General features: G+C 49.9%; 1 protein-coding gene across 1 annotated transcript in view; it reads left to right on the forward strand.

Annotated features, from left to right (window-relative positions):
- Positions 1-1,377: 1,377 nt before the first annotated feature.
- Positions 1,378-23,959, forward strand: part of MED26 (mediator complex subunit 26) — a 39,827-nt gene continuing 17,245 nt past the window's right edge. The window contains exon 1 of the mRNA XM_052643206.1: positions 1,378-1,698. Within this exon, the coding sequence (XP_052499166.1) occupies positions 1,627-1,698 (72 nt within the window). The 5' untranslated portion in view covers positions 1,378-1,626. The remainder of the gene's footprint in view (positions 1,699-23,959) is intronic.

The raw sequence follows: 23,959 nt of genomic DNA on the forward strand, positions 1-23,959 counted from the left end.
CTTCCCAGAAGCATGACAAATGGAAGACTAACAGGTGTACCACAGAGCCGAGGCGCGCATGTGGTTCTCATCAGCTGCCTCTCTCCTGTTTTAAATGTAGGTCTTCCTGTAACAAGAAGAAAAGTTATTTCTCTCGAGGCTGCGGCTAATGATCCAGTCACTCACCTGCCTTTTTTACCCGTTTGCATAACCGTATATTTAATAAGAGCTTCCACGGAGAGCCGGCAATGAAAGAAGGCGAAGAGGAGGCGAGGGGCCGGGAGAAGCCCTTAGACTTGACATTGAACAGTTCTGGGTTTGATCGGTAACTCTGGGTGACCTAGGGCCTCAGTTTCCTCCTTGGTAAGGGTGTTTCAGTTTTCCAGCACCACCATGCAAAGCAGGGTGGGAAGGTCTTTTAAACCAGTGATTCTCAACAGGGGTCGATTCTACCAGCCAGGTGACCTCTGGCAGTGACTGGGGACATTTTTGGTCCCCTGCAGGAAAAGGGTGTTACTGGCAGAGACCAGGGATGCTGCCGAACATCTTGCAACGCACAGGACAGGCCCTACAACAGAGTGATCTAGCCCCAAATGTTACTGGTGCCCAGGCTGAGAAACGCCGGAGTGGACACAGGTTTGCAACGTTGGTGTCAACTCATGCGGCCTCGGGGCTTTCCTAGCTGCGGTAGCGGCTCCTCCGCGAGACACTTTGCTGTCTCATGTTTTGGGGATCGTAGCCCCGAGGCGCTGCAGACCTCCGACTCGCACCGCCCGGTCTGGAGCGTCGCACCGCCCGGTCTGGAGCGTCCCACAGCGCTCCTCAGTTGACCCTTCCGCGCACAGAATTACAACGTGGACGTCTGCCTCCTGGCCTCCCCGAACGCAGAGGAGCTGGGAAGGACCCCGGGGCTCAGGAAACTTGGCAGCTTCTCCCGCCCGCGATTCCCGTCATCTTCGTCAGAATGGGAAAAGCTTTTCTACCCTAGGAGTGAGGTCCTTCATCTGCCCTCTCCGCCCCGCTGCCCTGAGGGCGTCCGCCCAGAGCGCCAGGGTTCAAGGACTCGGCGCTCACCTAGCGTTTCCGTCGGAAACCTCCTGCCGCCACCCCCTCAACCTCCCGGCTTGGGTGGGGGCGGGGCCTCCAAGCGGTGGCCGTTGCCCCGCCCAACCGCCTCCCAACGGCTCCCTGGGCCAAGCGGTGGGGCGGAACAGACGTGGGGGCGACTGCGCCTGCGCGCGCATGCGTGGAGTCTAGGGGCGCGGCCTGCAGGTGGCCCCGCCCAGACTCAGCGTCTCTGCCCGCCCTATCTCCCAACCTCCTCAGCGTGGCGCCGACGCTGCGTGCGGCGCGGGTTACCCAGAGTGCTTCGCGCGGGGGTAGCTCACTGGAGTTTGGTTCTCGAGGCGGCGGCAGCAGCGGCGACGGCTCCGGCGGCTCCTCCTCCTCCTCTGGTGGTGGCGGCGCCCCGGGCCTGAGCCCCGGCCCCGGCTCACCTCTCCGTCACCCCGCGCGCCCCCTCTTTCCCCGGCGCCGCGGGGAACATGAGGCTCCGCTCCCGGAGGCCGGCGAGTGAGTGACCCCGGTCCCCCGCCTCAGCCCGCCCGCCCGCTGGCCCGGCCGCTCCCCCCCCGCCTCGCCCAGGCAATGACAGCGGCTCCGCCGTCTCCGCAGCAGATCAGGGACCGGCTGCTGCAGGCCATCGACCCCCAGAGCAACGTAAGTGCTCCTCACACGGGTTAAAGTGGAGGCCGCGTGGGCCCAGGACCCTCCCCCTCCCTAGTGCTCCTAGTCCGCCGGGCTCCGAAGGATCCCCCGGACACCCAGCTGCCCCTGAGGGCCGCTGCCATCCCTGTCTCTCTTCCCCCGGGCCCGGGCCGGGGGCTGGTCGGGCAGCCCGGCAGCGCTCGGTACGTGAGGCCGAGGCTTTAATGCGGCCTGGGCGAAGGGAGCAGATGGGAGCTGAGACTAGAGTTTTCCCCCCTCATCCACCCTAATTCTACGACCCTTGCTGTTCCTGACTGTGCTTGCCCACCTCGCCCTTACCATAGTACCCGCGACCCCCGGGAAGCCCTCCCGGCGGGGGGGGAGGGGAGGGGGAAAGGCTGTGAGCAACTGGTGTCCGGGGTAGGACTCGGGGAGCCCGTGCCGCCTGTGTCTCGGCCTTATCGATGAGGAGGGAAGTCTTATTTACCTTGCCTCCCGGCTGGAAGAACCTTTCTGGCTTCGAAGGGAGCCCCCCTGGCCTCCTTTACACCTAGCCGGGTGCCCAAGGCGCGTGGAGAGTCCCTTTCGGTTCTGAGAGTGGACTTGCCTTCGCTGGGTCTCTCTTGGGGTCGCTGCCAACGGAAGATGATCTTGTAGAGAGTGGGATTCTTCCTATTACCTTTCTGGGCCTAAGTATTCCTTGCGTATCAGACCAAGGCAGAGCCCCGCTTTTGGGTAGTGAGTTAGAGGTGATTATGTGCTCTCCCATTCCACCCAGAGCCCTTCTTCGTGTGCCCCCTACGTGGGGCCCTAGCCTGTTGGTTTGTGACCTAGACAGTCAGGGTTAATCCCAGGGTGTCGCTTTCTCAGGTGCTGCTCCACTGAGGCTGCTGTTTGTGGAGGGATCTCCCCTGCCCTTCACCGTGTGTGTTGGGAAAGATTTATCTAATTCTCATATTTTCTCTGAGTGGTTGTCCGTGATAGGGGTTATTTTCCCTTGTGGCCAGAGCAGGTTCAGCAATGGCAAGATGTTGTAGCATCCAGGTATGAAGTGAGCCCCTGCATTTTCTGGGAGACCAGGAAGTGGCCATTGAAACCACTTTAATGTGCTGGGGATGGAAGAAATAAACCATCTTCGGCTTGGCCAGGTAACTTAGGTTTCTGTCACTGTGGGGACTTTTGCTTTTCCTTTACATGAGTTTTGCTGATTACTTTTAGCAGTAGGTTTTAGCCAGCACTGTGGGAATAATTCATGGTTGGATTGTACAAATTTGGTAGAAAGAGAGGAGTTGTGATCTTTATAAGACTGATTTCTGTATCGTAAGTAATTCTGTCATTCCTGGTCTTCAGGCCCCATGAAGATAGACTTGGTGGTACTTGTCTTTAACAAATGTTGTATACATTTTTGTTATGACTTTGGGGGTGGAGTAGGCACAAGCTATATAAAACCTTGCAGAATTTTTGCAGTAACTGGTGCTGCAGCAATTCCCAAGACTGAAAAATTAGAGGATAAAACAAGTGAAATGAAAAATGTAGCCTTGATGACTTTCACCTCAGAGTGTAATTTCTTGAATTCCATGTGCTTGTTTGCCTTGCAGAGATTCTGAATGGTTGCTGAGATATTAGCACTGATCCTAATACCACCTAGGAGAGCTTTGGGATCAGGAGGCGCTTTAACAGGCAGTCACCGTGTTGTAGATTAGGTGGGGCGGTGACCTCAGGGGTTCCAGTGTTTTGTAAGAATCTAAAGGGTTCCTAGGAGAACAGGAGGAAGCGGGTCCAAGCCCATGGTTGTGTTCCGTATCATGGAGTGCACATTTCACGTGGCTTATCTGGGACGACTCAGAGTCTTACTGATTGATGTAAATGTAGTGGATAAAATCGGGGTACTGTCTCTGAATATGAGTGATGAGAAAGTGCCTCCTTTAAATGCTGCTGTTGTCAGTGATGTTACTGAGTGTAGTTACAAGCCATTTGACAGAAGTGTGGCTTGGAGCAAACTCCACGGAGAAACTCAGAGCTGTGGAGGAATAGGTTGCCGGTAGAGATGGTGTGACCATATTTCTGCAGTTTATCTTAATTGAACTGGGCCCAGGTGAGAGCTAGGTGGCTTCATCAAGGCATTGCCAGCACACAGCTGCTCTTCTCTGCCTTACCCAAGTAGAAACTCCACTTCTGCATAGTTAGTTGACACATATTTAAGATGCTCCTGGAAAATAAAAATGGGGACAGCGTTGAAGAGCCAACACTAAAATTAAACCTCTTCTGAGAGAAGCGACGGAGAATTGTGTCATTAATGCTTACCTTTATGGGCATGCAGTTATGACAACAAACTTAACTTTTGCTTGAAAAGTCAATGTCAGGGAGCTGACTTAATATCCACAAGTATCTAAAAAGTTAGGGAAGTAACAAAGTAACATTTTCTGATCATCTCCCTGACAGAGTTCTTAAGAGGAAAGTTCTTTGCTCTAAATTCTAGCCTCTGGAGTACTTGAATGTCTATAGCATCAGGCTTTGATTTAATAATTTTTGCCAGCTCAGTAATAAATTCTGTACACTTCTTTTCAAAAAGCAACTGAAAGTCTTTTAGAACAGTGGAAGCCTTACTCTTAGCGTTGTATGGCAGCCCAGGGTGTTGAAAATCTTTCCGAAGGGCACTGTGTGCCTTTGTTAATCTTGTTTTGTCATGGATAAAGTTGAGGAGGACTGTTTTCTTCCTGCCCAGAAATCAGTCAGTCCACTCAAGCATAGTCTCATCAGCAAGTGATTAGGTTCCTCATCAGCAAGTGATTAGATTCCCGTTTGTATTGGACACTCCTTATTTTGCCAAAGTTCGGGCTTTGTCTTCCAGACCAGAGGACAGCCTTCAGGAGGAGTTTGTTTCTCTGTCTGCTCTGTCTAAAGCAGAAGTGTTAGGCGTACTTTCTAAGTGCTGGTTAAGCTACTGAACCCTAGACTCCTTCTTGGGTTCTCCAGCAGGAAATCTCAGGACTACATTTCTTCCTCAGTATTCTGCAGACTTCAGGTGCCAAGGGGAGGTGACCAAGGGGCCTCTGCAGAGAGACACCTGGAAAAGATCATTTTCCCACCTAAGAATTGGAAGGTGAGGATACCAGTGAGCTTCCTTGGGCTGTGGGTTCCTCATCCACAACCTGGGACTGGGGACTGGTGTGTTTGCCCTATAAAGCTCCTTCTAGATCCAGGTTCAGATTCTGGACCTGGGCATCAGACGCTAACATGAATTGTTCTAGAAGTTTTGTCTTTTAACGCAGTATCTACTGTGTGAATTTTCTGAGTAACAAATGCTAACACACTTTAGCACAGAGAAGTATGCTTTGCCTGACTTTGTGCAACACTTCAACAAAGTCTCCTGCTTCCTTCCAACAGCCTGTAAAGGGAGGTGGGGTGCGTGGCCAGTCCCATGATGGCCAGTCCTACGACATCATGGCCGTAGGTGCTGCTGAGTGTCTTCCATGTCCTGGAGAGGACAAAATGCCTTTGTTTCCTACTGACTTAATGTGAGGTGACTGCCCTAAAGTTAGGGACTTACCCAGAGTTATTAAGCGATAATGCTTCCAACTTTATTTAAATGCACTGTAGTGATCTCAAATGTGGAGAGACAGCTTCAGAAGTGGCCGTGAGGGCAGTGTTCTTGAGCTGGTAAGAAAAGATGTGGGTGCCTCTTCTCTCCCACACAAGTTTATAGGAGATTGCAACTTGGGTTCAATTTACCTGTGATGGATCCAACAGGGTGATGACATTAGACAACCTGTCCTGGAAACATCTGAAGGTTTCTGTCAGGGGAACAGAATCCTGGGGCAGACCACACTGTGAAGTGGTAACTGCCAACTGATATGGAACCTGTCATGAGTCTGGTGTTCCAGCTTTCTTTTCTGCTTCAAGATTACAGCTCTTCTGGTGTTTTTATAAAACACCATTGATCCTGCAGAAAAGAGGAATCTTAGAAGTTCTAAAATGGAAGGCTGTTAGTTCCAATTCTCATTGATACATTAGAACATATGAAATCGAAACATGCGGACTCTTCCTGACCACGCCGGTGGCCCAGATTCAGTAGCCTTCCTGTCTTTGCTCTTTCTGTTGTGGCCAGGATGTGGGAGGACAGCAGGATGGCATTTGTGACTTTGGGAAGTGGACAGGTGACAGTGTTGGTTGTCAGCAGGTGTAAGTCCTTGTTGTGACTCGCCCTCTTCCTCAGAAGAAGGTGGACTTTGCTTTCTGTCTTCACGGAGGTCCTCAGAGGTGGCTCTCTCATCAGGGGATGTCCTGGCTGCAGGTCACAGAGGCCTGGAAGCAGTTCAGATCAGCTTAGGGGAGAGGCATTTGTCCTGATATAGATACAGGCACTGTGGTCGCTTGGGCTCCCAACATCGCTTCGAGTGGTGGGCCATGCCCTCCAAGGGGCCAAGCTTGGCGTTATGTGAAGGAGGAGCGCTCTGCTCTCTTTGCCTCAATTTGTCCATGTGTCTGTCTTCACAGATGGAGTTCTGGTTTATCCAGAACTGATCTTAACCCATCATGGCCTCTCTCTGACTGCCTCCGGTGGTCTCCTGCCACCCCACCACTGTCAGCTGCATTCTGGAAGCTGGGGGCTCTGTCTCTCAGCAGAAGTTGTGCTTTTTCTCTTTATTGCTGGTGGTGGCTGTCCTGAGTCTGCCTGGTGCCTGCGGGGCCCACTTAGCTGGTTGTCAGGTTAGGTGCCTGAGTTTGTGGCTCAGTGGCTGGCTGCGTAGGCAGTGCATTTGCAGTCCAGCCTTGTGAGTGCCCACACTTAGAGCCCCCTTTTCCCACTGCTCCTTTTCATTCTCCGGACTGAGCAGGTATTGACACAGGGATTCCATGAATTGGAAAGCATTCCCTGCATAAGGAGGGCCTACCAGTATTCCGCATGCTGGATTTAAAAGTACACTCCCATGAATTTCAGTTCTTGGGAGGCAGTACACCTACATTTCAATCACCAACTCGACTCACGCTGTTTATGGAGATATATGATAGAACTGGAGAAGGTGGCTCAGCTGTAGACATTTCTAGTGAGTGTTTATGGTGCTGGCTGTGGTGGGTGCAGACCTGGGGATACCCAGCCACTACCCTGCAGGGACCTGGAGCAGGCGTAGTGTGTGCATGGATGGTCTGGGGTTGGGGCATCCTCACAGGGCTACAGCTCTTAGATCCAAATGGAACAGTTCTTCATGTGTCTTATTCAGAGATGGTTCAGAATTCTTAAGAATGTAAAATGACTTTGTAGAATCATTTTTTCCTTCATTATTTGTGTTTTCAGAAGGAAAAGGAAGTCGTTTCTTGGTTGGTTTCTGACCTGAGGGGAATAGAGAGTTTGGAGAAATCGCTGGCAAGTCATCGAACAGTTTACCCTCTCAGCAATGGGATAGGAAGAGGGCTGGTGAAGGGCCTGGAGGCTGGTTTACAGTACGGGTTTAGGTTGGCTCCGTGTGGCTTCTGGAGGCAAACTTAGGACTCGAAAGGCAGGAGTTCATGGGAGGTAGATGCTGTTGGACTCGGGGGAGCTCTTCTTGATGATCATCAGAGCTGGCTCAAGAGTCCAGGGCCAGCGTGCCAGGAGGGTGTCGGATAGGACTGGGCCCTTGGTCAGGACTCAGACTCTTGACCTGTGAGTTCCTGGAGGTTCTGCGATTATGTATGGAGCCTGTTAAAATGAAGGGTCATGTCAGATGTGCCCCAGCCAGGTGGGTGGTGTTAAAAGCCTTCAAATGCTCCTGGGACTGCAACAGAGTTTCCTGGATTCGTCCATTGGCGACTATAAAATGAAGAGCTGCCGTTTATTAGCACTTACTGTGTGCCAGGGATGTGTAGTGTACTTTGCATCCTGGGTGGTTCTCTGGACCACTCTTCCACATGGATGCTCCATCTTCATTTTAGGGAAGAGCAGAGGTTGAGGGATCTTTCTAGTGTCACAGAGGTGGATATGGGAAAGCTTTGTGCCCAAATCCAGTGCTGGTTGGCTCCGAAGCCAGTGGGCCTAACAGCCTGTTACATAAGCAGTGCCCAGAATGAAAGTTGAAGTCCAGTGCATCTTCTGAGGTTTACCTTAAATGTGAAGTGTTTTTAAATGTTAAGCTTTGCCTTTCCATTTCTTCCCAGTTCGTACAACCTTTCCTGCCTAAAAATCTTCTGGCCTACTGGCTCCTAACCTTTTGGGGTATCAAGTTCCATTTTTATGATCAGAAGCATTCAGGATCATCCACCTGATGGCATCAGTACACCTGATGGCATCAGTACACCTTATGGCAGGTGTACTGTTTTGTTTTTTAAAAAATTCAAGGACAGAAGCTGCTCCTAATCCAGGAATGTTGTGAAGTAAAGTTATAGCTTGTCATCAAAACAGCATCTACAGGAACCGGCAAGCTGATTTTACCTGTTTGTGTGGCACCTTGGGTCGGGCCCTTTGCGCTGGCTCTGGCTGGGGCCTCCTGTCATCCCTGCCTCTCTCCCTTTTCCAGAAACCTTTCCCACTTTAATCCAAGACAGTCTCCTTCAGGCACCTAACAGAACTTAAAAATTCTACATTCCTGCTGAGACTAGATCTGTTCCCATGGGATGGCAAGTTCCTTGGTAACAGAGCAAGAGTTATTCCCCAACTATCCAGAAAGAACTTTGCTTGATGGTGTTCTTGTGAAAGGGCTGGTCTTCAGAGCCGGCTGTCAACATTTACTGAGTAGGTACAGGTTGCCAGCACTTTGCACATTTAACTTATACAGTAATACAGCAACCTGGTGAGGCAGGTACCAGTGTGGAAACTGGGGCTCAGTGGACACACTGGTAGAAGGGATGGCTCTGGGGTTGGAACCTCCCCACTCAGTCCTCAGCCATCTGCTGCTGCCTCCCATGTCACTCGGGAGAGGGCAGTGGACACAGGACATGCCTCCCACTCTCCTGCCTAGATTTGGATCCTTAGGCTGGATTCTTCTGTGCAGCATTTTTATGCTTGTTCAACAGGAAAGTTGTACCTGAATACTCTGCTTTCTCTTGAATCAGCTGAGAAAAAGGTGTTTTTCACTTTTTGTTTCTTGGCTGGCATTTTTCACCCCTGACAGAGAAGGTGGCTCTTGATCTTAGATCCCTGTCTATCTGTGATCCCTGGAGACACTGATCAAATGCCACCTAGAGACTCTTTGGCCTTTTTTGATCATTGACAAACCAAACCCTTTCTGGACACCCCCATCCCCCACCCCCACAGATTTCATTCTTCAGGGCCAGAAAGTGGGTGATGCTTTTTCCAGGCCACACTTCATGGTAGGCCAGCCTGGTGGCTTCTATGGAGACTCTAGCCACTTGTCCACTGTGTACAAAGTGATTTTGTAGGTGGCTGGCCCTAGTCTGTGCCAGGGGTCCTGTGGTGGAGCCAGGAGAGTTACTGATGGAGCATTCGGCTGCACGTGACCGTGGCTCTCACCGAGAGGCCGTTGGTGGCCTGGCTGTGCTCTTCCAGGTGCCGGTGGCCCCGCTCTCCTGCTTGTACCTTCAGCTGCGTCCCCTGCCCACTCCCCGGCCACACTTGGCTCTGCAGAGCAGCTGGCCTGCTAAGCTGGCCTTGGCTCTCCTGGCACACACCTGCGGGCTGGGCTCCCCTTGTCCCCGTGATGCCTTTCTTGGATATCCCCCCTCCGCTATTCCAGCTTAGCTCTCTGGACCCCTCTGCCATCAGGTCCCTGGTCCAGCTTGTGGTGAGTCCTGGGCTGGTGGCCACAGGGTGATCCCCAGCATAGCTACCTGTGTCCTTAAGACAGTCCTTCTTGAAAGCCAATTCCAGTGAACATGTCCCAGCTTTTTTTTTTTAACCCCCTTGGTGTGCCTTGGCATCTGTGCCAGGCAGATAGTTGGCAAGCCAGCTTTTTAGTGCTGCGGGGGGGTGAGTGACACTGATGTGGAGGTATGTAAAAGAGGAACAATGGTTTTATACCCTTTCTGCTCATTATTTCACATTGTTTCCTTCAAGCATTCAGTTAGAAAGTTGCAAGCAAAGCACCTTTACTACTTCTGCGTTGGCTTGTGTTGCACAGAGGCCCAGAAGCGGATCTCTTCTCAGGTGACGCCCTGGCTTTACTGCGTCTCTCTGTTTTGCTTTTTGTCGTGTTGCCTTTGCACAGTGGGTATCGTCTACCCAGCCCCTGTAGCTTTGGGAATCACTTTTACCGACCATCATCCAGGGCGGAAGAGGGAGGTACCTCTTCCCCAGAAGGCCACGTAGACGTTTCCTGGTACTTTGATTGAATTTGTCTGGATTTTGATTGAATTAGCAGACTGTGTTGATTGGTTCACCCCTAAATCAGGGCATGGTGTTATTCCATCCAGACTGACCCAGAGTAGAGAAGGTGCCCCCAAGAAACATTAGGGCACTGTTCATGGGAGAATAGGGTGGGAGTTGCCTGGTAGTGACCCTGGGTGATGCCTTTGAGGTGCTGCTTTAGTCACCTCTTTAAAAATTAAAATTTTGATATGATCGCACCTTCAAGTAGTTGGGTGTTGTGCTGGACCCAGGGTTGGGTCCAGGTGACAGAATGGACATAACTGATATATGAGTTCTGGGGTAAGCAACGGGTGGTTTGCATGGCGTCAGATCGCAGCATGGGGTTCTAAGTACCCCTCATTTGGGCTGAACTGCAGACTCTGATTTGCCTGCAGTCACACTTGGGTGCCTTGTGTTGGCACAGGTGCCTGGTTGCAGCTTCTGGCCCCATCCTGGGCTAAGGAGCCCTCTGGGAGTCCAGGGGAGCCTCAGCACAGCCCATCTTGTGCTCTGTCCCGCACGCGCCTGGGCGAGGCTGGGTGGGAGGAGGCGGCGGCGCCTGTGACCAAGCAGCAGCCGAGCTCTCCAGCCTTGTGTCCTCTCAGGCTCAGCATGGATGGCTCCTGGGAGGCCTGGTCACAGCTGATTGTTGTGCCCATTTCCTCTTAACTATCCCCTTCCCCTGCTTAACAGAAGCTGGCACCTACTTGCATTTCAGAGTTTGGTTTTTTTCACTTACGTTAGCTGAGATAGAGTGATCTTTCATGGCCCTTCATTTTCCCCTTCCTATGTGTCTGGGGAGCTCTGACAAGCACCCAAAGTTGGTGATGTCTGCTCCCCCTTGGCTGGATGCTGGCAGCTGGGCAGTGGCAAACGTGGGCCACGTGTTACGAATGAGGCGTGTCTGGGGGCAGAGAGGTTTGTGAATGGACATTTCACTTTCACTTCTATTTTAAAGGAGCTTCTTATTCTTAAGCATTTAAAGTTCTCCCGTTGAAGGCTGGTCAGCAAGCCAAAGCTGCTGCTGCTGCATGCAGGAGCTTCACTTCTCACCAGCACCCTCCTTAATGAGGTAAGCTCATCCTGCATTTGTTTGTAAGGTTTCTCCTTGCACCACCGAGTCAAAATATTGTTTGGGATTGAAATTGGAGTGGGCGAACTGAGAGGGGAGCTGCTTTGTTTTTTGTCCTTGACACCATGTGCACCTGTGTGTCGCGTGGATAGGCTTGTTTCCCACGTGGTGGGAAACGTAGCAGCTCTGGGATTTGAACTCTTGAAGGCTCGGACAAGGATGGATCCACTTGCTGTTTGAAAGCTCCTGGAGAATCACTCTGACTTGGCTTGGGCGTGGGGTGAAAATGGTCATGTCTGCAGGAAGTCAGAGAGGAGCTTGCGGAAGCAGCTCTGCTGTTCAGACAGAAGCCGCAGGTGCCCCTGGTGGCTGCAGCCCTCCGGTGTGGCGGGGCAGCGACAGGGGGACCCTGGTCTGGACAGGAGGTGGGGACTGTCTTTGGATTACTGGTGGACCTGCTTGGCGGCCTGCCTCACAGTCAGGGGAGTAAGCGTCTGCCTTTCGCCCTGGGGATGATGCTCCTTTGTCAGGAGTCTAGTCGGCATGGTTTTCTGTCCTGTCGGTGGTGGGCTCCCCAAGTCAGGAGATAGGAAGTGGCATCATCTGCTTTGTGAGATGAGCTGGCCTTGGGCATGAGGATGCATTACTGACGCTTGTCACTTGAGGCCGTCTCCCTGGGTCATTATGCTGTCCTTGGTGACCCACCGCAGGCTCAGTGCTAAATGCACCTGCTTGGGAACGAAGGAGGCCTGAGGCCTAACGCTGAGTGGTTGCTGTGGTTAGCCCCCTGAACCGTACTGCACTGGCCTTTCTGCTCTCTCCAGACCTCCTGCTCATTTTACCTTCTTGCCTTTGAATATTTGACTTTGCTTTGAGGACCCCTGTCTGGCCTTAAGGACTTTCCCCACATGTCTCACCATGGTTTCCAGTGGGCCCTGGGCGCTTGCAGGCCAGCCAGCTACTGGCCTCGCATGCTGTGCTGTTGGTTGGTGGCGCCACAATCCGCTGCTTTGCCGGCTGCCTCCCTTGGTTGCCCCATGCCTGTGAATGGGATCTCTAGGGAGTTGTAGCCTCTTCCTAGCCAGTCTTCTGCATCCAGATCTTGTCTATGTGCCAGCCCCAGAGTGAGTGTTCAAAAAGACTGGGATGTTTCACTCTCTCTGTTGGGGTCATGTGGCTGACTGGGTAGCGTGGGAGCTCTGTAGATGACATAGTGAAGAAGGCAGTCTTTCTCCAGGTGGAAAACTTGGGCTTTAGAGACGGGCAGAACTGAGTTGGGAGCGTGACTCTGCTGTTTGCCATGTAGTTTTGGATGAAGTTAGGTTTGCAGCCTTAGTTTCCCTTGGAGGATGTGCTCGTGGGACATCCTCTGCTGAGAGGGGGATGTGGTCCCTGGCCTGAAGCATCCTGGGTCTCGATGTGTAGCTGACAGTTCACAGACTTGTCGGTGGGCAACTCACCCAGGTTCCATCCCTTGGTGGGTGTCCTTAGGATGCTTAGTGATTGAGGTCTAGCCAGTCATGGGGCTACATCTTTCCTGGCCAGTGATTGGTTCAGGGATGGACCTGTGACCATTTGAAAGTTGTAATGCTTTGCTGGGGTACTTGGGGGAGACTTAAGCGGGAAGGATGTGAGCAGGTTGCTGCTAGGGTCTGCCGTGTGAGGACAGCCTGCCCAGGAGTAAGCCTGGCCCAAAGGGATGGCGAGGAATACGTTGCCGGGGCTCAGTTGGCCCTAGGTGAGTGGGTGGCGTCTTGGTGAAGTCCATTTATTTGTTCTGACCTTGCTGTCACTTGCAACTGAGAGAGTCAGCTGAGCACAGTGTGCCTAGTTTCTGACGTCCTCCCTCCTGCCCTGCTCCAACCTCTCTCAGCTGCTCATCAGCTCCTGACCTGCTGTTGCAGCCCCACCTAGATAGTCTGCCCTCCGTTCTCTTTTCTTCCTACCTGCTTCTCTGGGCTCAGGGTGCAGCTTTCCTCCCACAGCAAGGCCCTTGCCAGCTGTCCAAGGAGCACTGTCTTCTGTTCCTGGCACCCTGGTCTGATCTTGCCCACCTTTAACCTGTCTGGCCTGCCTGTGTCCCCTTCTGCTTTGGTCCCTTTCTCGCTTTTGCATATAGTTAATTCTGTTAGGGCCAAAGACCAGCTTACTGTGGGTCCATCTCTGATTTCAAGCTGTGGGTGAGCACAAGCATTGCCTAATCTGGCAGCACCAAGCTGGGTTCAGGGTCGAAGGAGTTCAGGTTTGGTGGGGACTGGGCAGGGCAGCTGCTTGGCTCACAAGCATTGGGGTTGGGGTGGCTGGTTCCCCAAAGGACAGCCCTCTCCTGTGATGACTGTTGGGCCCTCTCCAGACCTCAGCCCTTTGGGGTCCTCCTGCAGTGCATCAGTTCCCTTCTAGCCGTAGTGGCATGGTCAGACTCAGGCATTGAGCGTGTCGTGTGTGTGTTGCTCAGTTTTAGGGAGTCTGGAGATTCTAGAGGCTGGAAACAGGACAGGAGAGAAGGTGGGCAGCTTTGGTTTGGCAGCACTTGCCTAGCCTCCTCTGTGGTGTGATGATCCCTCAGTCCCAGCCCCACCCCGGGAGTGCACATACCTTGTCTCTCCTTTGGGCCGCGCCTGGACTTCCCCTGGAAGAGGGTTCTAAACCCTGAAGCCCCGCTGTGCTGGGAGAGCAGTGGCTCCAGGTCCTCCTCGGTTGCTTCTGCCTCAGTGGCCTCAGGGTGAATCACCTAAAGCCTCTGGGCCTCAGTCTCTCTACCTGTGACATGTAGCTGTTGTGCCATCACCTGGTGGTGGTGTCCTGAGGGGTTGAGTGTGTTAGGCGCCTGGTGCAATGTCTGACTTGGGCTTAGTCACCTAGAGGAGGGCGGGAGCTGCTGCTGTATCTCTGGTAAAGATGAGGAAAAGAGTGAGGGAGCCTGTCCTTACCTGAGGCCTTGCAGCTGGAAGGAGCAGAGAGCGGATTTTTCATTCTATTAGTGGGTAATAGACCCGCAGGTGGAGTTCAGCCTGGAGGGACTGAATCTCATTCAGTCTAGTAGGCAACCATGCTTAACAAATCCAAGTGTCCAGTGTCTTTTGATGTCATCTTTTAAGGGTTGTATATTTGTAAGGACTTTATCTTTGGACCATAACAGAAGCAGGACAGTAGCAACTCATTGTACGTTCACTCTGTGATAGATAGTATCCCATTTAACAGGTGAGACTCAGGCTTAGCCAGGGTAAGTAGCTGGCCATCGCACAACTGACCTCAGAGGCTTTGTTTTCCCCCGGAGGCCACTGTGCCCACTGCGAGGAGGGGAGCTGACGGCGAGAATGGAGATGGTGTCTGCCCGCCCATCCGTGTGGCAACCCCAGCCATGTGGGTGGTACCACCAAGGAACGTGCTTTAAAAGTTCTGTTTAACTTTAATGCCTACCTCAGTTGGCCAGTGCGCTTCTGGGCCTCATCCCTTGTGCTTTGGGTAAGAACTGAGGCCTTTGCTGTGTTTTACCACATGGGGCGTGGGGTAGCTTGGGGGTGCAGAGCACAGCCCCTGTCCCTTCCTAGCAAACCACCCCCATCACACCCCCTGGTTTTTCTGGTATCTCTGGGCCCTCTGAGCCGTGTCAGCAGCATTCACGAGGTCTTGTCTTTTGGAGAAGAAAGCCTTCTTCCCTTTTCTTAACTACAGGTTGATGGGTGCAAAATTGTTTGAGCCTCCCCCCAAATGAAAAAGCCGAATGGATGGGCAGATAGAAAGAAAGAAAAGTGTTTCCTATGCAGGGGTTTTGGAGGTGAACCTGGGTTCAGATCTATGTAGCTCTGTTTCTCCGGTGCTTGTCTCTGGACAAATCGCAGCAGACACTGCGGACAGTCTGTCAGACTTGCTGTCCTCTTGTAAAGTGAGGACAGGCCTGCCCACCAGAGGGTGAGGAACGCCCACAAGGAAGTGGCTGGGCACAGCGGAGGCGCTGAACACAGGCAAGTACACGCCCCGCCCCTGCTTTCCTTGAGGGGTGGGGCTGGGGCCAGTTGTCCTCCTGGATGAGTTTGTAGATATTTAACTTTGGTTTTCACAGATGGTATTTTTTCCCAAGATAGTCTTCGTTTTAGTGTGAGCAGTTACCAGACAACATTGCATAATTTTGCACATTTCTGAAAGCTCCCTGGGGGGAAGTGGGAAGAAATTGGTTGTAGAACAAAATCTCAGGCTTGTAGACGGAAATACACACTTCTTTAGAAGAAGTGCTAGGATTGGAACTCCCAACCAGACTTACCTGCCTGAACTTCTCTGAATCCCTCTATATTGCAGTGCAGACCAGGGGAGGGAAGGGATCAAAATACAGATTTCTGTGTGTGTGAAATCGCCTAATTTACGAAGCAGTGTTCTTTGAATGTGGAGAACTTAGTCAGAGCTAACAATCACAACCTTCCAGAGACATCACCATATAGGGAAATACTGATGTGATGAATAATTGAAAAATATATACCTTCTACTCAAATATGTAGGTGAAATGGCATTGGCAGGTAATCAAGACTGGGTGTTAAACCGTCCTGTTGCTATTTTATATCTCCTACTCTTCCCCCTTCATCCCACCCAGCCCCACTGGCAGGACCCAGGAGAACTCCTTTTGAGAAATACTTATGTGGCAGGAGGTGTAGCTTTGGTCATGTCCTTTGATCTAGACATTTTTTAACTCTTGGAAATTTATGTACAGACACATGATCATTTTTAATAACAATGTTAGTGAATATATTTATCCAGTAGTAATTGTTAGTATCATTAATTAAATGGGAGAGGCTTAGGAAACATGGTGCATCCACTGAGTCAAATGGCAGAGAGCTGTGAAGGTTGATCCTGAAGACTGCAGGAAAGGGGACGCGCTTTGCCATGATGATGAAAAGGAGCTTTTGTTGTTGTGGTTCAGTGGCTCACAACTAGGAAAGGCATAAAAACTAGAACTTAGGGTGAAATGGGAGACTTTTGTATTGGGGCAATAGGAATGGTTTTTGTTTTTGCTTTTCCTGTGCTCGGTTTTTTGTCAATTAAACAGTAAAAAGAAAAAGAAAAAGTAGATTGATGAGTGCTCTTCAGGCTAAGAACTATTGAGAGCAATCAAGATGTGGAGTGGATCATGGGGCCTCTGTGTATGCTACCAGCGGAGAGAAGAGGGTTATTTTATCTCTCGTGCCTTTTTGGGAGGCTCAGAGCAGGAGTGTGCAGCTCCTTATCCCAGTCACGCCCACCCATCATGCTTTGCAAGCTCTCAGAGCACAGGAGTCCAGCCCACCAGGACCGAGAAGACGTGTATGAAGTTTCCCTCGTTGCAGTCAGTGCCGCTGTGGTGGTGGCTCTGTTCAAGCCCCGGGGTCATCTGTGCTCCGTGCTTTTCTCTACCTTAATGCGCCCAATCCATCTGCAAGTCTTACAGATGACTTTGGTAGGTAACTCCACTACCAAAATGTATTTTCTCCTTTCATCATCTTTTCTCCGTCTTGCCCCTTCCAAACTGATATCAGATCACACCATTGGCTTAAGATCCTCTGTGATTAGAACATGCGTCATGAAGAATTGATGCTTTCGAATTGTGCTGGAGAAGACTCTTGAGAGTCCCTTGGACAGCAGGGAGATCAAACCATTCAACGCTGAATTTCAGTGGAAGGACTGATACTGAAGCGCCAACACTTTGGCTACTTGATGCAAAGAGCCAACTCATTGAAAAAGACCCTGATGCTGGGAAAGATTGCGGGCTGTAGGAGAAGGGGGCGACAGAGGGTGAGATGGTTAGATAGCATCACCCACTCGATGGACATGAATCTAAGCAAACTCCAGGAGAAGGTGAAGGACAGGGAAGCCTGGCGTGCTGCAGTCCAGGGAGTTGCAAAGGGTTGGACACGACTTCGCGACTGAACAACAACAGTGACAGGCGCTGCATGGCTTGGCCCCTTCTTTCCTTTCTTGTCTCATTTATGCTTCCCTCTCCCCCATTCATGGCTGTGCAGGACACCTTCCTAGATGTGACCTCAGATTCCTTCAGGCTTCTCTTGGCCAACCTTTGTAAAGAGCTCCCTCCCCGCCCTGCTGTCACACTGCCTGTCTCCAGACTCTTGTCCGTTCACAGCACACATAGGAAATAGGGTGTCCAGGCAGGGCACTGGGAAACTGGAGCTGGGAATGAGGGGCAAGCAGTTCGTTTCTTCAGTATAGTTTTGTGAAAATTAAAGTGTAAAGTATTAGGGGATGTGCTGAATATTGAACTTTATTGAATCTCCCAGTAACATTGATGTTCCTAAAAGGGAGCACTGTGTCCTTGAACGTAACTTTTATATGTTAGCTGGGTTTTTTTGTTTTTCCTTGACAGTGATAATCACCATGGAGAAGTTCAGTTTGCTTGCAGATGATAAAACTTAGAACCATTTTTTAAGTACATCATAATTTATAAGAGTTAACATCTAAAGAATGCAGGTTCTTTCCTCTCTTTCATTTATATGTAATGCTGAATTATAGTAATGCAAATGGATTTTTGTTTCATTCAGGCTTTATTTTAAGCACTTTGAAGTAATAGAGAACTCTAATTTACTCAGTGTGGTGTGCTTATAAATGTTTGACAGCTGGCTTTCCAGGAAAAATGCCATATATACATACATGATTACACTGATAGAAAGGATAGGCAGCAGACAGTTCACAAGTAACCATGAAACGCAGCACTCTATTTTCAGTTCCAGGCAGCCAGTTGTTTCACTCAGACTGCTTTCCTTGTTTTCTGTTGAAGTTTTGTATCCATAGTCAACTTATGAGTTTAGTTTTGACGTGAACATTGACTGCTGATTGTTATGTTAGTGAGTGAAGTAATATCTTTGCAAAATCAGATAATAGTTTTCAAATACTGGAAGAATATTTCCTCAGTTGTTTGTGCTATTCCTACCGGCATGGCACACTTTGAAGTTTAATCTGAATAATCAGTATTTTCTTAAGTCTAAATCCCAGGGGATGGTGAGCTGTTTCTGGACCAGATAGTAAATATTTTCAATTCAGCTTTGTAGCTCATACCGTCTCTGTCACAACTCCGCCTTTATGCATACCACAGAAGCAGCCATAGATAATTTGTAAACAAATGAATATGGTTGTATTCCAGTAAAACTTTATTTACATGGCTGATTTTATGTTATGTGAATTTCATGTCAATAAAATATAGATAAAATGAAACTTTTAAAAGTCTTTACGAAAGCAGGCATTGGTCTGGATACAGCCCAGGACTCTACAGAGGCCACCAACCTGAGAAGAAATCAAGCCCTGATTTGTAGTGTCTGCCAGTTTCCATGGTATGAATACTTTGACTGTGTCTGATTTCAAGCTGCTAGCATGATGTCACCAAACGTGAATTTGGGAAGACATGCTGCAGTAGTAGACATGGCCAGGATATGGTGGTCATGAACAAACCTGAAAACCCAAATAATAATGCTGTGCTCAGTTGTGTCTGACTCTTCGCCGCCCCGTGGACTGTGGCCCGCCAGGCCCCTCTGTCCGTAGAATTTCCCAGGCAAGAATACTGGAGTGGGGTGCCATTTCCTTCTCCAGGGGATCTTCCCAGCTCAAGGATCTAACCTGCATCTCCTGCATTGGCAAGTGGATTCCTTACCACTAGCGCCACCTCAGTTCAGTTCAGTCACTCAGTCGTGTCCCACTCTTTGCGACCCCATGAATCGCAGCACGCCGGGCCTCCCTGTCCATCACCAACTCCCGGAGTTCACTCAGACTCACGTCCGTCGAGTCCGTGATGCCATCCAGCCATCTCATCCTCTGTCGTCCCCTTCTCCTCCTGCCCTCAATCCCTCCCAACATCGAAGTCTTTTCCAGTGAGTCAACTCTTCGCATGAGGTGGCCAGAGTACTGGAGTTGCAGCTTTAGCATCACCTAGGAAGCCCCAAATAATAGTAACTGTGGGGAAAAAAATGAGTATTTCATCACCTTTGTTTTCAAATTTAAAAAATTGTTACACTTAAAAAAAAATTGAGGTGTAGCTAATTTATAGTGTTGTTGATTTCAAGTGTACAGCAAAGTGATTTAGTTATATTCAATTTTACACACACACATACACATATATCCCTTGTCAGATTCTTTTCCACTATAGATTATTACAGGATATGAGTATAGTGAGTGCCCTACGCTAATACAGTAGGTTCTTGCTGCTTACCTATTTTAGACTCCTAATTTATCCCTCCCCTTTTCCCCTTTGGTAACTGTAAGTTTGTTTTCAGTGTCTGTGAGTTGTTTTTATTCTGCAAGTAAATCCATTTGCATCACTTTTTAGATTCCACCTATAAGTGATATCATGTGATATTCGTCTCTTTTAGCCATGTTAACACTGACTCACTTTGCTGAATACCTGAAACTGACACAACATCATAAATCAACTGGGCATCAATTAAAAACAAAAAAAGCTATCCAAATGAAGATATCCCATGAGAAGTAAAAGGGAGTGCTAAAGTAAATTACAAATTTTTTTAACCATAAATGGGTTATTAAGAAGCAATGAAGATTCCACTTAAAAGATACTCTTAATAAAATTCTAAAACTTTGTTTAAAAAACGTTAAATCCAGGACATGTGCTATAAAACAGATAGGAACTCAAGTGATCTAGGATAGCAGTCACCCCAGACCCCAGGAAGATGGCAGCAGAAGTGACACAGAGGTGGCACCCATCCTTGCTGCTCAGATGAACATCTCAAGTGATATCTGTTTTCACCAGAGCGTTTGTCAGAGGAGCTCGGAACTCATTCCTACCTACTGCCTTAGACACTGTCTCTGTTATGCATGTTGGTGCCTTTGTTTTTCAGGAACTAGAAACATGAAGCTTACAAGCACCAACTTGAGCCATGCTGCCTGGACTTGATCTGGCTCCGTGACTGTGTGGCCTTGGGCGAGTTACCTAACATCTTGGAGTTTCACTGTGCTTATGCAGAAGATGAGAGGCCTTAGTAATACCTATCTCCTGGGGTTGTTTTGAGGATTCACTGAGTTAATACACGTCGTGTCCACCTGACACACAGGCCTGCCTGTGCAAATTAGTGTCTGCGGTCTACCTGACACTGAGCATAAGTAGAGGTGATTTGTGAGCTGGATAGAGCTCAAGGATTTGTGACAGTATTACAGTGTTTTTAGAACTGTAATTAGCCACAAAAATACAAATGGAGGTTTCCTACAAAAATCCAGGTATGTGACTTTTCTAGAAAATTTAGAATGCTGCCAGGCAGGAGATAACTGCCTGCCCACAGCAGCCTTCAGCTGGCAGTCCCAACCACTCCCTTATCATAGCATTTCTTTAAAAATTACTTATTTTCTTTTTGGTTGTGCTGGGTCTTCATTGTAGTGCACAGGCTTCTCACTGCAGGGGCTTCTGTTGTTGCGGAGCACAGACTCTGGACACGCAGGCTTCAGTAGCTGTGGCACATGGGCTTAGTTCTAAGGCGTGTGGAATCTTCCAGGGATTGAACCCATGTCCCCTGCGTTGGCAGACGGAGTCTCATCCACTGTACCACCAGTGATTGATCGTTGCATGTTTTACCAGTGCTGTGTATAACAGCTGGCTCCCACGGTTCCTGAGTGCTGGCTGGCGTGAGCTGAGTGCAGCACACTCTGGGGTCGAGACCCCACCCCTGTCCTGCTGGGATCTGGGCTGCAGGCCTCAGGCTCCTTGTCCAAGATGGCGTCAGTGCCTTTGCAGCTGACTCCTGGGATGGTTCTCCTGGTTGGAGTGTCTTGGAGGCCAGCATTCTGCTCCAGACCCTTTGCTGCCCCGGGTTCTCTTGGGGACTCCAGGCTGAGGTGACCACCTCTCCTGGCCCTGGGCTTGGGAGGAAGCCTTCCTCTAGTGTGTCGCATTGGTGATTTTCTTCATAGCTTTGCATATAGTCACTTTGTCCTGTTTCCTTGTCAGTCTCCTTTCTTCCCTGCCATGAATGTAAGTCCCTCCAGCTCTGCCTGCTCCCTGAGTTCCTCCTCAGCACAAACACATTTTGATTTTCCTGGTAAATACTTAGCCACTGAATGAATTCTGGTGTCTTCTCTCTGTGAGCTGCAGCTGTCTCAGTGTGCAGTCTGAATGGTTTTAGCTCCCACGTCCAAGCTTTTCCTGCTGTTGGAGACAGCCATCCCCTCTCTGTGTGCAGGGCACCTTTCTCCTTGGAAGTGGCAGCTCTGTCTTCTGGCTGTGTTCTCCTGGAAGATCTTGGTCACTCTTTCTAATCTCACCACTGAGCTGTAAAAATTGCTCTAGGTTTCAGCTAGATTCACGCCATATTTGCTTCTGTCCCAGCCGACCTCCGCAGGCAGAGTGCTCTCTCCCTCCCTGCTGGTGGAGTCGTGGAATAGGTGACGAAGGCGGGAGAAGATGGCAGCCCTGACGCCCGAGTCCAGTCTGCCGGCCGGCGGGGCCCGCCGCCTCAAGGCCCCGTGCAGGCGCAGCAGACTTGGCTCTGCTTGCTGCCTCCTCTTTGTGGTGGAGTCGTTGCATTGCCCGGGTGAGCGTGAAGACCAGTTGAGGCAGTACCAGTCACCATAAAAGTATTTGGCCCCCTAGGGCAGAGTTGAACACCTGAATTTATTTCTGAGGGAAAAATGAGATAAGGAAGTTGTGAAGATGAGCATTACAACATTGGTTGCAGTGGGAGAACCCAGAAGGAGATGGGATGCCCAGCAGTGGAGAAAGTCAAGGAAATTATGATGCATCAATGGGACGTTTAGCCTTTAAGATCATTACGAAGAGTATGTAGCAACAGGAAGACGTGTTCAAAGGAAAAAAAAGAAGACCCAGTATCTGTGATGCAGTTCCAACTACATAACTGTTGCAGACTCTGGATAAGAGCAGGAAAGTCGCCCAGAGAAACACTGCCGTGGCTCAGGCTGGTTGGGGCTTGAGGGGCTAAGGCAGAACTTGGCCTCTGAGGTCAGACCTGAGCCATATTGTTACCTGCCTCCTGGGGCTGTTGGGGTTCAAGAGTGATGAAGGTAGTGGCCTAGAAGATGTTCTCAGAGGAAAGGAAGACCAGAGTGGGTGGAGGAAAACTCCAGAACTGAGGGTGAGGAGCTTGGGCACCATCACTGAGCCTGGTCAGTCTGTGTAAAAAGTTATGGGGCTGGATATAGGCGTGCTCAGACAAAGCAACCGTCACAAGTTGGCTAGGAGGTGAGCTCAGGTCCACCGTATCAGGGTTGGAATCAGGATCCAAAGAAGACATGCCTTAGATTATACAGTGGAGAAAAGACAGCCTTTTCAGTAAGTGGTGCTAGGAAAACTGGACAGTTCCATGTAAAAGAATGAAACTAGAGCACCTCCTCACACCATACGCAAAAATAAACTCAAAATGGATTAAAGAGTTAAATGAAAGGCCAGAAACTATAAAGCTTTTAGAGGCAATACACTACTTGACATAAATCACGGCAAAATCCTCTATGACCCACCTCCTAGAATAATGGAGATAAACACAAAAACAAGTGGGACCGAAATAAACTTGAAAGCTTTTGCACAGCAAAGGAAACTATAAGCAAGGTGAAAAGACAACCCTGAGAATGGGGGGAAATAATAACAAATGAAACAACTGACAAAGGATTAATTTCCAAAATGCAAAAGTAGCTCATACAACTCAATATCAGAAAAACAAACAACCCAGTCAAAAAGTGGGCAGAAAACCTCAATGAACATTTCTCCAAGGAAGATGTACAGATGGCTAATAAACACATGAAAAGATGCTCAGCATCACTCACGATTAGAGAAATGCAAATCAAAACTACAGTGAGGTATTGCCTCGCACTAGTCAGAATGCCATCATCAAGCAGATGCTGGAGAGGGTGCAGAGGAAAGGAGACCTTCTTGCATCGTTGGCGGGAATGTGAATTGATACAGCCAGTATGGAGATTCCTTTAAGAACTAGGAATAAAACTACCATATGACCCAACGATCCCACTACTGGGCATATATCCTGAGGAAACCATATTTGAAAATGACACAGGTACTCCAGTATTTATCCCAGCACTATTTGCAATAACTAGGACATGGAAGCAACCCAAGATGTCTGTTGACAGATGAATGGATAAAGAAGCTGTGGCACATACATTACTCAGCCATAAAAAGGAATGTATTTGGGTCAATTCTAATGAGGTGGATGAACCTGGAGCCTATTACACAGAGTGGAGTAAGTAAGAAAGAAAAGTAATACTGTCTATTAATGCATAGATATGGAATCTAGAAAGATGGTACTGATGAACCTATTTGCAGGGCAGCAGTGGAGACTCAGACACAGAGAACAGACTGTGGACACATGGCGGGAAGGGGAGGGTGGGAAAAGAAAGACACGTCTAGTAGGGCTAATGTGAGTGGAGTAATTTGGAGGTGAGAGAAAGGGAGGCTTGCTTGCACCAAGGGTCCTAGCCCACTTCTCAGGGTGGGGAGCAATGGAGTCAGCCAGTGGTACTTAGAAAGCCTCAGTACCTGTTGGATGCAGAAGTGCCTCTAAGTGCATCCAGAGGTGATGCCTGGGCCCCAGATGCAGCTGTGGAGCTGCCTGGGGGTGCGACTACTCAGGCAGTGGAGAAGTGCGGTGAGAGAAGGCAAGGGTCTGAGACTGTGCCTTGAAGAGCTCCGAGAGGAGGGTGTAGAGGCCTTGAATGTAGAGGGATGTCAGGATCTGCCCAGGGTCCGAGCGATGAGGCAGGGCAGGGCTGAAAGGTCCTCAACTTTGGTGAAAATTTAGCTGGGCAGAGCAGTTTGGGTGCATTGACAGCCTGCATGCTCAATCATGTCCGACTCTTTGCGACCCCATGGACTGTAGCCCGCTAAGCTCCTCTGCCCATGGGATTCTCCAGGCAAGAACACTGGAGTGGGCTGCCATGCCCTCCTCCAGGGGACCGTCCCTAACCTGGGGACTGAACCTGCGTCT

The sequence above is a fragment of the Budorcas taxicolor genome, chromosome 7, assembly GCF_023091745.1.
Source record: "Budorcas taxicolor isolate Tak-1 chromosome 7, Takin1.1, whole genome shotgun sequence".
In the NCBI taxonomy this organism is placed as follows: Eukaryota; Metazoa; Chordata; class Mammalia; order Artiodactyla; family Bovidae; genus Budorcas; species Budorcas taxicolor.